General features: G+C 43.3%; 1 protein-coding gene across 1 annotated transcript in view; it reads right to left on the reverse strand.

The window, feature by feature from the left end:
• Positions 1-295: 295 nt before the first annotated feature.
• SNTG1 (syntrophin gamma 1) overlaps positions 296-12873 on the reverse strand; it is a 357968-nt gene continuing 345390 nt past the window's right edge. The window contains exons 19-20 of the mRNA XM_032469883.1: positions 10834-10944; positions 296-2419 (exon numbers count right to left, since the gene is read on the reverse strand). Of these exons, the coding sequence (XP_032325774.1) occupies positions 2261-2419; positions 10834-10944 (270 nt within the window). The 3' untranslated portion in view covers positions 296-2260. The remainder of the gene's footprint in view (positions 2420-10833; positions 10945-12873) is intronic.

Raw genomic sequence — 12873 nt, forward strand, 5'->3', positions numbered from 1 at the left:
GCTTCTCCACTAATTGTATTAAGCAGCAATTTAGACCTGTGGTTTTTTTTTCTCCCAAAGTATCAAAAATAAACACAATATGATAGTATTATAAATTTTAATTCAAGCTAAAATTTACAATGTAAATTTAAAGGATATTAAGTATATATTTGAAATATATTTTTCTATATAATTTGTGACTAGCATTTCATTCTGTATATACATATATGTGTATGTGTGTGTGTATCTTGCACAAGAAGATACACACTCAGACGTAGCTCATTGTGCACCTTGTCCTTCATACACACAAGCACAGGCTAGAAGATTTTTATGATACAACAAAAAAGGTGTTTAATTAAATGCCTTTTTGTATTCTTTAAATGGAGCTTTTACAAAATCTGACATTGTTTTTTAGTGATTACATTACACTTACATAAAGATTTAGAACTATTTCTTTTCCTTTAGGCTAATTAGCCCATTTCGTATAGCCTGTAGACTGCTGATCACACTAGGACACATGGACTTGCCCTACGCAGGGCACACTGGGGGCGACTGTGCTTAGCCACAGAGGTTCTCCAATGAACTGGCCACCACAGCCTCTGAGCCTCTGTCTGCCACTGCCCCTTGAGTTCACTAGTGGCCTGTTTTTGGTGGGCTTCTGGTTTTAGAATGACTCTTATGTTTGATCAAAACATAGCAATAATTCTGTAGTGTTATCCCAATTAGGGACATGTGTTTCATTTGATGGTCAAACTGCATGAACACTGCATGTTGTCCAGCCTGCCACGGCTCTTTTCATAAGGTTCCTCGATCGAACTTAACCCTCACCCAGGTTTTCTTTTCAATTTAATGTGCTTAAGAGTCAGTCAGGTGCAAACTGAGTGACTAACTGATAACGATTATGGAAGTCGTTTGATGTTTACTTTTTAATTATAATGTTCATGTGTCCTTTTAACACATCATCTGTTTCCTTCTTTAGTGACTTTTTTCCTTTCTATTAAAAAAGAAAATTCAAACCACCATGTTAGGTACTTGGTCATCTTCCCAGGGGAATATCCAATGTTGGGTGAGTTGGGAAAGCATGTGTTAACAAAAAGGTAGCTTTTCTCTTTCTTAGTAGGCAGGGGACAGTCTGAAAGCAGATCTCAGTAGAGCTGCAGCGAAGGACAGACAACATTATAGGAAGAGCTAGGTCACACCTGGGGCGCGCGTCGTGTGCGCAGCTCCAGCGCTTCCAAATCCCCTCCCTCTTTACTTTGACTTTCCTGAGACAACCCGCGAGGCAGCTCATTTGGTGCTAGGGAACTCCTTTTTATGACATGGCCAAATAGACATTTTAAATTTTATTCTCATATCTCACCTTATTCTTTCATAAACTGTAACTAAAATGGGAAAATGCCATCTACCTAAGTGATAGCGTTGAGAATGCTTTCTAGGGACGTTTTGGTCCAGGACTGACAGGCAGGGATAGGACTGCAAAGAACTGTTCCAACGTCACATGTGTTGATACTATTTTCTGTACAAAAGTTTCCGGGGGTCACTGAAAGTTTAGCTAGAAGGTAAGTCCCAGGGCAAACATCAATCCCCTTAAATGAAGGACAGAGCAAGTGGTCACGGACGCGTCCTTCGTTCGTAATGAAACCGACACGTTAGCGAAGGAACACTCGGCGTCAATGACCCAAGGCGGAAACCGCCCCTTGCACGCGCGTCTGCCCCGGGCAAGAGGGAACTGCCCGTCTGCAATTCTCAGCAGTGTTTTACAACCAGACAAAGCCGGATGCCAGTGTCAGGTCACGGGATGCGAACACAAGGAGGGACCCAGACCGGCGGGTGCAGGCGCCCTCCTGAGACGCGGGTCCTGGCGCGGGTCTCCCTGCTGCCTTCAGGTCACTCCCCGCGCAGCGACCCGGGCCGGCGCACCTGAAATACCGAAGCAGCCGCTCGCTGTCTTTATCACAGGTGCCTCACAGTCTGTGTGTTACCTACATCCTCGAGCGCTGCGTCCCTCGCCTGCAGCCTGAGGCCGGGGCGCCGGGGCGCGTCCCCGAGGGGGAGCAGGGCCTCTGCCCCTGTAGGGGGGCTGCAGAGCCTTTCGAGACACAAGTGCCTTGGGGATCTGCAGGACCTTCTTCTTTTTTTTTTTTTTTCTTTTTTCTGTTGCGGTTTCCATGTGATTCTGCGGTGGCCTCGGTGATGTGCTCGCTTCTCCAGCGTGGGAAGCGAGTGGCCACCGTTCCGTCCCGCTCACAGGTCGCGGCAAGCGGGAAGCCGAGCGCAGCCGTCAGGTCGCGTACTTGGCTTTGCCCGTCAGCCCCGAGCTGGAAGCAGCGGACGCCGCGGCCTGGCTGCCCAGGAAGAAAGGGTCCAGACAAGCCACTTTGGCAGCAAAGAACGAGTGAATGCAGTGAAGAACGGCGAACAGGTTTGAAAACTCCAGCTCCTGAAAGGGAAAGCAGAACGAGTTACGTAAACGAAAAAAATCTCCTTAAAAATATTGAAAATAACTAGGCAGCTAGGTCACAGCCGGACAATGTCTTTCAAGCGCAGTAGACCCAACTAGCATCAGTTCCAGCTAATGAGATACCACAAAGCTCCCCAAATGCACCTGTTGTGTTTCTAGTAAGCGCTCTGCAGTTGTTGCAAGTGTCTGGTTAATTTCCAGAGCTCCGAGGAAGTTAACTCCGATAAAAAATGGACGTAGTTCCCCCGACGTGTTTCCAGCTGCCCCCGATTCTTCTGTGGTGAGAAGCATCACCAGACACGCTGACAGGGACCTGCATCGCCAAGCGGGAGCCCTGCCCCGTCCTCATCTTGCCTCCTCGGAATCGACACTCTGGAGCTCTGCAGAATTTGTAGGGAGGGGAGAAGTATCTGGGAGTTTTAGAAAACTTTTGGTTCCAGATGCCAGAAAGAGTCAGAAATTGTGAAAAGCAGGCTACGTAAGAAGCGGCTCCTTCTTTTTCGAACTGGAGGGAGATCCTTCGTCCCAAATCCGCACCCAGCTTTGTGAATATTAAGCTTCCTAATTGGTGAGCCCTCAAAGGCCAGATGGGCATTTATGCAGATTACCGGTCATTCCCTTCCAAAAGGCAAACTTCCGCACATCACGAATTCTTTAGTAGGATCTTTGACAGACACTGCCTGAGCATGCAAAATGTTCATTCATCGTGTTATATATTCAGTTCTTGCCTTCAAACTACAGAACACTGTGTCCCTAGGGCAATCCTTTAGGCAGGCACTTTTATCCACAATTTATAATGAGAAAATGAAGCTTTACAGAGCAGAGCTGGAAAGGAGCATTACTGTAACTCAGTCCTCACTTTCTGATTTGAGCCTTACTAAACCATAATATACATGAAAGGTCTCTTTTGGGAGCACGATGTCTCTGAGGCCATGGAGACTGGGGGTCGGCAAGGGTTTGGGGAAAGAAGTCTATTTAAAATGTTTCCAAACTCTGCACTGTTCCACTAAATAAAAAAGCAATTTTCTTTTTCTTTCTCTTATTGGACACAAAGCACTCCACTGGCTGCCAGGCCACAGATCCAGTAATTTAGGATTAATATGCTGTATACACTGGTTTAGGAAATATTTTAACAATGCTTCCATGGGAGGAATGGTCATGAATTTCAATAAATAAAGCTACAACCATGCTTCTAGAAGACAGCCTGTTTTGAAGTCAGAGGATTGTCTGGCCATATTATATCAAACTATAAAATACATATACATAAAGATAATAAAAACATTAGAACTAGTAAACTAAATATACATATGTATTTTTAACCTAGAAAATGTGTTACGGACAACTATGAGAATATGTTAGTGATCCTTGATGCATTCGAGTGTGTATTAACGTAATAAATAAACCTTTATTTTTTAAAGTACCCAATAACAATAAAATGAGCTTTTTTATAAATTGTCAAACAACTACAATAGTGCTCATAACTTCAACTGGGAACCATTCTAGAAGAACTAGAAAAGTTCTGAAAAGTTTAATGAGGCTTTAGAACACAGATGGGAAATTTTTTCAGCTTTCTGAGTAATGAAGTGAGAGTTTATGAATTTTTTGCTTTCAGAGAAAAAAACAGCAGACTTCTGTACTGTAGCATTGTCCTTACATAGCCAAAACCCAACAAAAACACCAAAACCCAAGAATGCTCCCCTAAATCCATGAAAATCCACATGACCTTTTTTTTCAGTATTTCTGAGATTTTTCACAACAAAAATTTAAATACTATTTAGAATTTTTAATCTTCTAATACATATGGGCACTCAATCACATTCCCCAAACAATCGCATTTCTTGCTAAGTGAGCACGAGCTGTTATGTGTTTGCCTGTGGCTGGGGAATGTGTTATGAATTACTAGAGTGTGTGTCACTGAACATTGTCTACTTAACACATATAACAAGGTCTGAGTCCACTTACTAAACCATTTTATCATTTAAAAAATAATCTTTAAAAGAAAAGAAACATTGTAATAGCCTCCATATTTAAAACATTGGCCCAAGTTATCTTTTTATTTTTTGTAAGGTTTATTATGACATCTTAGACATATAAAATTATATGTATTTAAGGTGTATGACTTGATGATTTGATATATACACACATTGTAAAAAAGTGCACCAACATCGAGCTAATTAAGCTAATTAACACAGTTCCCTCTGTGACTGCTATTGTGTGTGTAGTGGTAACGGTTAATTTTATCTATTCTGTCTGCAAATTTCAAGTATACAAATATTGCTCAAAATTTGTAGATACTGACAGGCATATGCAGAATAGATAAACAAGATTATACTGTATAGCACAGGGAAATATATACAAGATCTGGTGGTAGCTCATAGCAAAAAAAAAATATGACAATGAATATATATGTATGTTCATGTAGAACTGAAAAATTGTGCTCTACACTGGAATTTGACACAACACTGTAAAATGACCATAACTCAATAAAATAATGTTAAAAAAAAGTGAAAAAAAGAAAAAAAATATTGCTACTTACGTCATTACAGGTACATTAGCTCCCTATTCATCCTGCAAAACTGAAATTTGTGCCCTTGACCAACGTCCCCCCATTTCCCTCCCCGCAGCCCCTGGCAACCCCCATCCTCCCCTCTGCTTCTGTGTGTGGCTGTTTCAGACGCCACATGCAGGTCGGGTCACACGGTGTTTCTCTTCCCGTGTCTTGCTTATTTTGCTCCACTTGCTTATTAGGACCTCACTCCACTCCACCCAAGCCACAAACAGCAGGATGCCCTCTTCATGTAAGGCCGAATACTGTCCCACTGTGTGTGTGCACACATGCTGTACATCTCTGTCTGTCTGTCTGTCTGTCTGTCCATCTACCTGCTGACCAGTCAGCCCAACGGTCTGTTAATCTTCTGATCCGTTAAGTATGCTGCTGCGGGTCTGTGCAGACTTCCTGTTTCTTCTTCATTCAGTCTTCCTAGTTTCTATGTCTCTAGGAATTTATCCATCTTCCAGGTTATCCAGTTCATTGGTGTTCATACTAGTCCCTCACCCATTTTCTCTGTGTTATCCATAGCAATGTCTCCTCTTACACTTCTGAATTTATTTATTTAGGTAGCTTTTCTTCTTTATCTGAGTTTCTGACTTTTGTTTTTCTTTTCAAAAAACACAACTTAATTTTACTGATTTTTCCTATTGTTTATTTATTCTCTATTTCATTTATTTATTCACTAATCTTTATTATTTCCTTCCTTATGATAATTTTTGGGTTTGGTTTGTTCTTTTTCTTTATAATGTAGGAACTTCCCTCTTAATAGTGCTTTTGCTGCATCCCATAGGTTTGAGTATGCTGAATTTTCATTTTTGTTTCTCTCAGATATTTTTTTTAAATTCCCTTTTAATTTCACCTTTTGGCTAATGATTTTTTTCAAGACTGTGTCACTTAGTTTCCATGTATTTGTGGGATTTTTCTGGTTTCTTTCTGTGATTGATTTCTAGTTTCATCCACGTGTGGTCTAAGAAGAACTTTTTTTTTTAATTTCAATCTTTTTAATTTGTTAAGACATGTTTTGTGACCTAACAATTTGATCTACCCTGGAGAATGTTCCATGCCCTTGGGAAGAGTCTGAATGAGCTGTTCTGTTTATGTCTGTTTGGTCCGTTTGCTCTGTGGCGTTGTTCACGTCAGCTGCTTCTGTGTTGGTTTTCTGCCTGAATGAAGCCTCCTACCATAGCTGTGTTGCTGTCGACTTCTCCCTTCCAATCTGTCAATATTTTTTATCTATTAGGTTCTCTGATGTTGGATGCATATATATTTACAGTTGTTACAGCTTTCTGTTGAATTGACCCTTTTTTATTATATAGTATTCTTCTTTACTTTAGGGACAATTTTTGCCTTAAAGTTTATTTTGTCTTATACAAGTTTAGTAACTGAGATGAGCTCGTATCTTGGGCCATAAAGAAAAAGAGAAAGAAAGTGAAATCATACAGAGTATGTTCTCTGACTAACTGTATCAGACTAGCAATCATTTCTAGAAATATAACAGAAATCTTCAAATACTTAGAACATAAACATCACACGTCTAAAAAAAATCCATCTGTCAAAGAGGAAGCCTTGAGGGAAATTAAAAACACACTGGGTTGAATGAAAATAGAGAGTACAAGATGTCAAAATTTGTGGAATGCAGCAAATCCAATTCTAAGAAAGAAATTATATAATTAAATGTTTATATTAGAAAGAATGAAATTTCAAATCAACAATATTAAAATCCCACCTAGTGACAGGTGTGTGGTTGCCTGCGAAGGGCAGCACGAGGGGGAGGGCTGCGTGCTTGGTGTGGACACGGGCGTTCAAGTCTACATCTGCTATAACTGACGCAGGGCTACACTCGTACTGCTTCAGTGTGAAGCTCCTGTTTCTTGCATTGTGACTCAGTTGTACAAGACACACCCACTGGGGGAAACTGAATGAAGGACGTGTGGGCTATCTCTGTCCTAGCTCTCCAGCTTCCTGTGGATTCGTATTTCACAATAATAGTTTTAGTAATAACTGTGTATTACGTTTGTAGTTACGGTTTTATAACACTAAATAAATGTGCCTGAGAAGATACAGTTCTTCATAACCTGTAGTCTAAGACAAGATGTTTCTTGTCTAAAATCTCTAGAAGTGTCTTCTTACACAACCTATCACTCATTGCTGTGATAGAAATAGAAATGTTATTAAAGCAACGTCTGTGGCTATGTCATGTGAATATCAATAGAATTTGATTTTTTGTTAAAATCAATATTTAAATGACCATTTCAAATGCAACTTTCCACAAGCATATTACTTTGAAGGAAAAATGCCAGTGCCTTTTCAATTTGTGTTCTCATCACGTTAGACAACACAGAACATAAGCTTAAGCAATAGTCACAGAATCAGGAAATATCATCTTCTCCCATTGGTCAGTTATGTTTATAGGTTTTAAGGGGGTGTGTGTGTTTGCGTGTGTGTGTGTGTGTACATATTACACACACACACACACACACGTTTTGGTATCCACTGAAACCACTGCCTAAGCCAAAGTAGCAAAATATAATCCCATGTTTTCTTGTAAGAGTTTTTAGTTTTAGCTCTTAAATTTAGGTCTAAGATCTATTTTGTCTTAATTTTTTCTATGATTTGATACAAGGTTTCAAAATCATTCTTTCGCATGAGACTGTCTGGTTGTTGTGTCATTTATTGAAAATAAGTTTTTTTCTTCATTGGCAGTTTTGTCCAAAATCAACTGACTATAAATGTGACAGGTTTTTTAGGGGGAAGCGCTGTCAGCTCTGTTTCATTGATCCCTGTCTACTCTCATGCCAGAGTAATCAATGCACTCTCTTGATTACCACAGCTTTGTAGTAACTTTTGAAATCAAGAAGTGTGAATTCTCCAACTTTGTTTTATTTTTCTGTATTCACTATTCTGGATTCCTTGCATTTTTGTGAAGTTTCAGGATTAGCTTCTCAATTTACATAATAAAAGCAGCTGATATTTTGAAAGGTTTTTTTTTAATTGAATCTGTTGTTTAATTCAGGGAGAAACTGCCCTTTTTGCAATATTCTCTTCTGATTAGTGAAAATAGGATGTCTTCCCCTTTATGCAAATCTTCTTAATTTCTTATAACAATGTTATGTTTTCCATATACACATTTTCCGTATACTTTTTTATTAGTTTTCCTAATAAAAATTTCTCATTCATTTAGGTGTTATTGAAAACAGAACTGTTTCTCAGTTTCATTTGGGAGCTGTTTACCGCTAGTTTATATAAATGTAAGTGGCACTTGTGTGTTGATTTTCTCTATGGAAACACTGCTGAACCGATTTATTAAAGCAGTATTTCAGAGGGGTCTTTATTATTTTTCAATATACAAGATCATAGCACGTGTGACTCAAGGTAGTTTTAACTTTTTTTCTTTTTGCCTGTTGCGTCTAGAACACATAGCACGATGCTGAATAGGAGTGAGAGCAGGCATCCTTGTTCCTAAAATCTTGTGATTTTACCTTTGACACACTGACTATTTAGGATTTTTTGCTCCCGCATACAGTAGATCCTTTTTTGCAGATTCTGTACTTGCAAGTTTACCTACTTGCTAAAATTTATTTGTAATTCCAAAATCAGTATTGATGGAGCTTTCAGGGTCATTTGTGGGGATATGCGAAACACTGTGAAATTTTAGTTACTCCACAGGCACTGCCCTTGCAGACCTCAGACAAAGCGCACAGGAGGGGAGAGGCTGGAGCCGCGCGTCGGCAGCTGGCGTTCACGCCAAGCAGGAGAGAGAAAGTGGAAGTGGGAGAAATAGACAGATTACCCGAAAAGTCCCCCCAAACTGAATACATATTTTTTCCTGGTCAAAAGGGAAAACTGAGTTTTGATTTGTGAAAAAGAAACTAAACTTTGTCCCCAGACTTTCAAAACCCAAGGATAAATCTCAGATCCCGGGGGCGGTGACCGGTGGGACAGCGGCTTGTTCTGCTGCGCCTTGAGAGGGCCCCGCAGTTGTAGTTTCCAGCTTTCGCTGTTTCTATTGTGCTATAGAGGTTTTTTTTTTTTTTTTTATCAGTTATGATATTCATACTTCATAAAATCACTAAATATTCTATTTCATAAGAGCTAGTTTCTAAAAACTAGCTGCAAGTCTTTCTAAGCACCCTGAGGTGGTTAACGTACATCCTGCTTAAGGCAGCTTGTCTCTGATGTCAGTTGAAGATGAGAAAAATCGTGACTGAGGATAAGCTGGGGGTTTGTCTTACGAACGCGGGCTGCTGTCACTTCTGGAGACCCTCGGGCACTCAGAGCTTGGTCCACGCTCACAGCCAGAGCACGGGGTTGGCACTTCACAGTCCCCGCTTCAGCACACGCTCGTGGAGGGGGGGGGGATGGGGTAGCCCGTCAGCTCAGAGAGTTTCCAAATAAAACCCCCCCGACTGCGCTGGTGCCCACTCGCACTGCTCGCTGATTCCGACTGTGCGTGGAGAGGGCTCTGAACGGAGGCCATGCACCGCATCTCCTTCCTGCTCCTGCATCTGCTTCGGGTCACGGGTCCCTCTGTGGACTCATCTCATCCGATCTTCATGCTGATGGCACAAGCTCCCTTTCCACTTTTTCCCTACCCGTAACTTTCTGCCAGTTCTAGGGTGTCTTTGAACACGTCATGGAAGTATTTTGGTTTCTCCAAATCTTCTGAAAAGAGTGCGTGCACTTTTATCCTTACAGCAACCATGGAGCTCATGATCTCCATCTGACACAGGAGGACGCTGAGGCTGTTCAGATAACTTACCCGAGGTAACGGGCAACATATTTCTGTGTGGATGTCAGCGTGCTTTAACTATGAAGCTCACATTCTTACTACTACAGTATTTTTTAAAAATTCCCCCTTAGTCATTGTGGTGCATTCTTTAAAGATGAAGTGATCTGCTGAGAGTCTTCCATCTGCCGGGTCCCAGGGGTATTTATTCCTTATACTTTCCCTGCAAAGCAGCAGTCATAGATTTGGTGGTAAACTGCGTCAAGTAACAGAGCTAGGACACGGTAAAGAAGAGAGTCTGCCCAGGGCAATGCTTCCTAATTTTCTTTCCACTGGATCATGTTGCCCACTCCCTCATTTAGAAAAAGTGATGTTCTCAACAGAGGACGTGTTGAATCCTCAAATGACATCAGTTTCAACCATAAGTCACCCTTGTGCCACGCGGTCCCGTGAGTCCAGTGATGTGACACACGGGCATCCTCCTTGCTTTCTTCCTGTGATGGTACTTTTGATTATTCCTCACAAGGTGCAGTTATTAAAGTTATAAAATAGTTAGCAATTGTACTAGTTTTAATCTTACGCAGTTTACGATCTTGGCGGCTGTGCTGTGCACCAGCACAGCTAGACAGCTCTGTAGCAGGACCAGCAGGCCCGCTGTTCTGCGTGGTGAGATGGTACCGCTTCTTGTTAACCGTCTCCATGTTTAATTTGGTATTTTCAGTGCTGCCCATGTAGGTATCACCCTCCCTCACTGAGAGAAGGCCAGTAACTCACCGATGGTCAGGCTCGCGCATTTATTTTTAAGACTGCTCCTTTCCCTGCTCAAAAATTGCTGCCTATAACATTTGATGAATCTCTTCTGAAACTATTTTTAATAAATGAGAAATTAAAACTAAGACACACAACGTGCTGTGTGTAATTTATTTTCTTATGCCCTTCAGTGAAAATTTGCCATTCAAATCTTAAGGTGAATTCATCCTCTTGGCCACGAGGAGTGTTCCAAGGCAAACAGAGGATGTGTGTTTCCCCTCTTTGGAGTCACCTAAACTGTCTCCCCTGCTGCTTCTTACGGTATTAACGCAGTTAGAGGTGGTGTATGTGATGGAATGGGTTTACCTTTGCTTCAATCTGTTTAGTATCTGAATTCTGAAACAAAAACTTGATTTTGCTCTTGCCATCATCCGAAGAGCCTTTAAGCTGAGAAAATTTATACCTCCAAAGCACAGCCTGCAGGGGAGAAAAGACACAGAGGGGTCAGTGCAGTTACGTCTGCGCTAATACCAAGAAGCGCTCACTTTTAACTGGTAAATGTGAATCCCATTAAGTTAGTACGACCTCCCAGTACTTGAAAGTAAATTAAAACGTGTTTGTCAAAGGCTGTAATTTAGTATTCAGTATATCTTTAACTTCCAGAAATGACTTTTGTTCCCATGACGTACTTATTTAAAAAATACACCTTAATGAGTCAGTCTAAGAGTCTTGCTTTGCATGACGGTGAACTGGGAACAAGCCCCCCGACCGCTAAGTCTGCGTGGGGAACCGGCGGACACCCCGCATCCGTGCCTTTGCTTGTCGTCAATAGACGCGATGAGGTGGTTTTCAGCCAAACCTTCCGCAGACGCTCCCCTGGGGCCGCACTGACCACTGCGTCCTCGTCAGGGTGGACGGCCGGCCTGAGCGAACAGCTACGCCGCCGCGGGCACGACGCTCCGCCGGCCGGAGCGGCCCTCCCCGGGCCTCGCGGCGCGCCCTGGGCCCGGCGGCCGCGGCCCGCACGCAGCTGCACGCAGGCAGGCGTGACCCGCACCTGTCTGAGCGCAGAGCCCCTGCGGCCCGCGGACAGGCCGGAAGATGTCCTGTGCGGGAGAACTTTCTTCATTTAGAGGAGAAGCGAGCCTGCAGCACAGAGGCCCCTGCGCACGTTTCGCGCTCTCGCCCTGTCCGGCGCTTTCGGGAAAAGCGGTGGCGTTTCGCGCCCTGGTGACCCTCCCGGGCCCTCCCGCTGCTCCGCCCGCCCGCCCCGCCTCCCCGGCCGCGTTGGGAGCCCACGCGGTGGCCCCGCGGCCCCCGTCCCGGCGGCGCGGCCGGACCCGGCCGGACACGGCCGACCAGCAGCGGGCCTCGCGCTGCGGGAAGCATGCGCGCCAAGGCGGAGTCAAGGTCACAGGAGACTGACGCCGCGCCCTCCCCTCGCGCTGGTGACGTCCCGTTACTGAGGCGCGTCCTCGCGAGAGGAGGGGAGCCAGACCCCAGCAACGCGAGGGCTCGGGCCCAGCGCTCCAGCCTCCATTGCGCGGCGTCGGCCGCTGGCCGGCGACACCCCCTGTGCCGCTGCCTCCGCCGCGCAGTCGTGACCGATGGGAAACCCCGCCACCAGCAGTACCCGTAGTGTTAGCACCTGGTGGAGATAAGTCCAAAAGGAGGGAGAAAAGAAAACAAACAAAAGCTGACAGCGGTGTGTGAACAGTTTTGAAATCTGGAATTGACCCAAATTCATAACAAATGGTCACAGACTAGATTCTCACTTCCTCAGGGCTTTCCATAAACGATTGTTTCTGCTTGCTTCTGGGGAAGAGGCAAGCAAACTTGGTCAAATCCATGTGGTGAAATTCATTAGCCTAATAAAGTCTGAGGATGTTTTCAGAAAAAAGAAACTCATTTAACTTTGTCTATGTAAATTGTCCTGTGGAATACATCTCAAGAAAGGATAAAAATTTGCACTATAGAATAAAATAGTAGTTTTAGTAATAATGGAGCACAAATAACTTACTGATTTATTAAAACTTATTTTTTATTTTTGACAGTATGAAAGTGTTCAACTCAGCATATTCTATGAATGATTACATAAAATGTACCTGGCATTTTGAAGATACCTTTAAATATTTTTAAGTCTCTAAAAGCTGCAAGTAACGATATCTACACGCGTGAAGAAGAGCACGATGAATCGCGGCGTTCAGCGCCGTGGCTGCAGTAAAGCCGCCGAGCACGGCCGAGGGGGAGCCGCGAACGGGAAAATGCGCAGGGATAGCCCAACCCCCAAGCGCTCTCACAACTGAAGACCTTTTGCCTCTGAGCTCTTCTTCATAGCAGATGCATGTTATGTAAATTAGTGCGGGCTGAGGCGGGGACAGCTCGGGGTGGAGCGCGTGCTCAGCG

Source organism: Camelus ferus, chromosome 29 (genome assembly GCF_009834535.1).
Source record: "Camelus ferus isolate YT-003-E chromosome 29, BCGSAC_Cfer_1.0, whole genome shotgun sequence".
NCBI classification, from domain to species: Eukaryota; Metazoa; Chordata; class Mammalia; order Artiodactyla; family Camelidae; genus Camelus; species Camelus ferus.